Genomic DNA, 5,109 nt, shown 5'->3' with positions numbered 1-5,109 from the left:
AAAAATTGAACATGTGAATATGTCCCATACGAAACGGTCCCCTACGAAACAAGCATGGGAGAAAAACGTTTCGTAGTGGACACTACCACTAACATGCTTTTTTTTCAATTATATTCGTGCAAAAAAAAATAACAAGGGTTAGTTTCATGTAACTTTTATTATGTTTTTATTAACATAGAATAGGGCTGATGTCAACTACGTAACTTTTTGTCCACTACGAAACGATTTTGTCAACTACGAAACGCATCAAAATGTCCACTACGTAACATGAGTTGTACCTTCATATGTGAATCTTTATCGATAAAAAATGGTTCTCCAATTAAAAAAAAATGAGATTTTTCTAGTATATAAAGAAAACAAACTGGAATGTCTATAGGAAACATTTAAAATTGCAAAAATATGTGTGTTTAGAAGCAGTTCAGAAACAGTACATAAGTTATGAAAATAATATCCTTTTAAAGAGTATTTAAGATTGCACTTTTTGTTTACAAACAGGTCTATTATAGAGGTATTCAAAATAACTCTTGAATTTAAATTTAGACAAGTTGATTTTCCATTTTTTTTTAGGTCTGAAAGTCACGCTTTTATTGAAAAAACGCCCATATATAAGCTTGCCCTGCTTACATTTTGCAACCTTAGATTGCAATTTAATCCAGTAATGTGTTTCATATCAAAGTTGTCTGTTATCACTTATATACGCTGTATTTTAATACTAATGATCTAATTGGCTAGTTCGGAATATCGCCAGTCAATGATATGAAGTAGGTGACTGTTTATTCTTTTTTTTTCTTCTTCCTTTTGCACTGGATGTACAATTTGACATTGTTATTGTTATATCTTCCTGTGTTTTTTTTTTTTGCACGCTGCACCTCTAGTAATGTCAATTTTTTCACCACTTTTATTTCTTACAGTTTGGACAATGATATCGTATTTGTTTGACTTTTCTAACAGTTTAGACTATAAATAATGTCGGATTTCTTGAATTAATATAATGTCCCCCTTACAGCAACACACAAAATTTTACCTTCGGGAACAATCTATTACAACTCCGCTACAACCAGATATGAAAAGTGTAATATAAGAGATAAGGGCAATACGGTCAAGCATTCTTGCAACTTGCTGCCAGTTGGCCTTGTGTGGATCTTCTTTCCTCTTTTCGCATTTTTCTCCATCTAAGTTCTTTTCAACGTGAGGAATTATTAGTTCTGATGATACTTGCTTATGGTTACTTCTAAATAATTTACCTAATTGTACAAGTTTCACTATCCAGTTATCGATAACCTCCTCGTCCGACTTATGATAGATGTTGCCGCTAATAATTACAGTAATGACTATAAGTCCGCTATAACATAGATTCAGTAACAGTGCAATGCAAATGGCGGACATTCTCGGTATTGCTGTAGCTGGGAGCATATTCTGTGCAATCGTTAGAAACATAACATTTGCTAACAATAATGTAACTGAAAATCCAACCCTTTCACTCGAATCCTGTGGCAAAAGAAATACAAATAAATTTAGTAATGCTAAAAGCATTACAGGGAAAATGAGATTCATTACATAATACAAAGAACGACGTACAAAGTGGGTTTCAATTTTCACAAGCGGACTAAAATTACTAGTATTGATCGCAACAGCCGAAGTATACATTAATTCCCATTCATTGTTAAAGTGAAAAAAGCTGATGTCGACATCAGTTCTGCTCGTCGTAAAAGTAAGTTCTTCTGAACTGTACCCCCATATCAATACTTCCATTTCACACATCTGTGTATCGAAAGGGAAGTACGTTGTGTCCATATTACAAGTATATTCCAAATTAAGACCTGGAGTCCATGTAACCAGACCTGTATGGTTAACACGAACAAAGGTACCAGCGGCTCCAAAAAATTTAAATTCCATGACAGAATTAGCATTTATAACCGGCGGTTTCCATACTTTTTCAAGTGGTATGACTATGGTTTCTATAGAAGTGTAATTGGCTGGTGTCCATTGCATATTTACGTCAATCCATTGGAAAATGAAATATCCTGCAATTGCAATAACTCCCTTTACACTGTCTATTCCATTCAGATTAAGTAAATGAAATGCAATTGAGACATCTACTGGTTGTGATTTGTTCCATTGTGGCAATATATCTTTATTATATCCAGTCATCAAATCTGTATGCAATCTATCGATTTCAGTGAAATAAGATGCGTTGATCATTTGAAAGGCTAATAGTAGTAATAATAACAATGTGTGCAACTGAGACATTTGTGGCTTTCAAAGTTGACACAAATCCATTTGCAGTGATGCCACGTTTCACACCAATGAAACTAAAAAACTGTGTGTAGTCCGTATCTAATTAAGCTTAAGGGTGAAATGTTATTGCAATTATATGTGGCGGCTTTTCGTAAATGATGTTACATCTCAGTGTTACTGAGTGATGATATGTTTGCTTTACTATACATTATGTTGATCCTTTCGCAACAACAATTAGTACCCATAAGTTTATTTGAATTGTTACCCACGTTGTAACATTTTAATTCACTCTATAAAAGATTAATAATGATAATTGATTTTTACTTTATCATCGTCCATTTATGATCATATATATATTGACTCCATCTTTATAACGAATTTATGGTATAAACTTGAGGTAATGGGAATGTTTCTTTCTCTTTGTCTTTGTTAAATTTTTAACAAAGGAGAAATTGTAAATTCATTATTGAAAAATAAATGTTTCAGCTATAGACTTGTTTACTTAAGCCGTTTGGTTCTTGAAAGTGTAATACGTACTTACAAAAGATTTCGATTCTTTATGGTTCAATGGTTTTAAGATAGAGAAAGAGTCTATGAACAATTGGATTTGACACAGGTGATGTTAGTTATACATATACATGACATATTATTTAATTAGTTCTCCTAAACCGACAAAAAAAATGAAGAATGACTCTTATGCAGAAACAGTCTAACTAGTATATGTTGGTGTACTTTTTTGAATGTTGGTTTTTATATATAGATTTAAAGTATAATCATAAGTCTTTAAGTTTGTTTGAAGGGGCAATCCATCATAGACCTGATAAAATAATCGTTGTGACGAGCAGGTGCGAATCCAGGATTTCAAAAAAGCGGGACCCCCTGTATGCCAACGTTTGGACTGAGACTGGTAAAAGTCTATGCTTATATCATAGGGAGCAGGCATCCCACGCCCTTCTCCAAAAATCCGCCTTTGACGATGATTTTAATTTGACATCACCATTTAATATTTACTTTAAGTTTGCATAATGTTCAGTTTTAGCTGACAATTTATTTTGATTCAATCTGAAAGTGCAGTTATAAAATGGGATTGTTTTACAGAATAAAATTGCAATATACACATTTTCTATATATAAAATTGGGTCCATGATGTCGGAACCTACCATATAAGGATAGAAAAAGGATTATAGGAAGTTCAAAGTACTCTCGAGAGTCAATTTTTTGTTGACATTCAAGTTTTCTCAGTTTTTTTTAATCTGGAGTATTATCTATACTACATATGCCTATACAGAAAACAACACTAACGCAAATATCAATTTGCCGACAGCACGCCGTATTTGATGGACGCCGGATGTAATTTTATAATAAGAAATACAATATTGTTTTTAACAACAAATAAAAAAAAACATGTCGTAACTCAATACTTCTATACATTATAAATAAACATTCTCTCAAATCTTTCCAAAATATTTCCATCACGGATAGTCGAAGCCGTCCAGGAAAAACCAAATTTTGTTAAGTGGAAACCTGTATCCGATGACAATGCACAAGCCTATCTCAGGAAAAAGGTAGTCGGACCTCACCTTATCTTACGAGAGAGATGACAAAAAAAATAAAATCTTGAAATAAATACATATATATGACTTAAGTTTAAGTCATGCACATACGAACGGCGACTAGAAAGTGACAAACAAATTAAACATACCTACATACACGGATCTAAAACAACCCCTCTGATTGGACCATACGCATATTAAAAATAACTTCAATACAATATTTTCCCGCTTTACTTCGAACCGCGAGAAAATATCATTATTTATGTTTTTCTAGCATGAATCTTGTAAAAATATTTTTAAATCCTTTTATAAGTCTTTAATATGTTTTATTCAAAACATGTTTGTTATTTTGTTATCCTGTCATACCTCCGTCACAAATGCTGTTATTATTTAAAGATTAGGAGATTCAATATGATATAATTGTAAAAGAGACAACATTCCTCCGAAGATCAAAGTTCAATGATGCGAACAATTTGCATGCCACCATGTGTGCTTCAAGATAGAGACGATATAGGCTCATAGGAGCCTGAATAGCTCATTTTAAAATATTTTGTCTGAATAGCAAATTTCAAAACCAAAGTATTTTACATATAAAAGGAAATGCCTGAACCAAGCCAGGAATATACTATTTTTTTACCATTCGTTTAATGTGTTTATGCTTTTGATTTTGCAATTTTATAAAAGACTTTCCGTTTCAAATTTCCCTTGAAGTTCGGAATTTTATTTACCTTTTACAAAGTCATATCCTATGGCACGAATCTTTTTAAGACTATTTCTACGTGGCTTCATTTAGCTTTCTTTCACCGAGAGCTATTGAGCGTAGACAATACATAATGCAACTGCCGTAGAAATAGAATGTCTCCCCATTGTTATATAAAAGTGGTAGATATCCAATGTTGAAATCATGTGTATACAAAATGGAACTACTCTAAATACAAAATGTTCAATCAAAGGAGTAGGTCCGGTAAGACCCCTTTTTGGCCCAAAAATATAACAGTTTTACAAAATTATTAAAATGTAAAATTTTAGTTATTTATTGGACAGTTGAATGCTTCTGCTACATAAATATGGGCTGTTTTTGACAATACAATGCACATATATCGGGTTGTAGCACCATTAAGTCATGCTAAATTACTGAAATCTTCAAAATTCTATCATTATAGTTAAATTTTAGACGGTTTCCGTGTAAAACGAAAGTGGCCGCATTCGTGTTCATCCTTAATATTGCAATGTAAGTTGTATTTTATGATAATACACAACATATATAAAGGTTGTGGATGAACACGGATGCGGCCACTTTCATTTTTGACAAAAACCA

The 5,109-nt window shown here is 32.5% G+C and overlaps 1 protein-coding gene across 1 annotated transcript; it reads right to left on the bottom strand.

Annotated features, from left to right (window-relative positions):
* Positions 1-1,020: 1,020 nt before the first annotated feature.
* LOC139511003 (acetylcholine receptor subunit alpha-like) lies at positions 1,021-2,151 on the bottom strand. The gene has a single exon (XM_071297567.1). It carries the CDS (start codon positions 2,149-2,151, stop codon positions 1,021-1,023), a length of 1,131 nt encoding a protein of 376 aa, XP_071153668.1.
* Positions 2,152-5,109: the final 2,958 nt, after the last annotated feature.

The sequence above is a fragment of the Mytilus edulis genome, chromosome 2, assembly GCF_963676685.1.
Source record: "Mytilus edulis chromosome 2, xbMytEdul2.2, whole genome shotgun sequence".
Lineage (NCBI taxonomy): Eukaryota > Metazoa > Mollusca > Bivalvia > Mytilida > Mytilidae > Mytilus > Mytilus edulis.
This window is presented reverse-complemented; position numbering and strand designations above follow the sequence as displayed.

Coding starts and splice junctions, on each gene's coding strand:
- LOC139511003 (XM_071297567.1), bottom strand. CDS start 2,151: ATGACTGGATATAATAAAGATATATTGCCACAATGGAACAAATCACAA.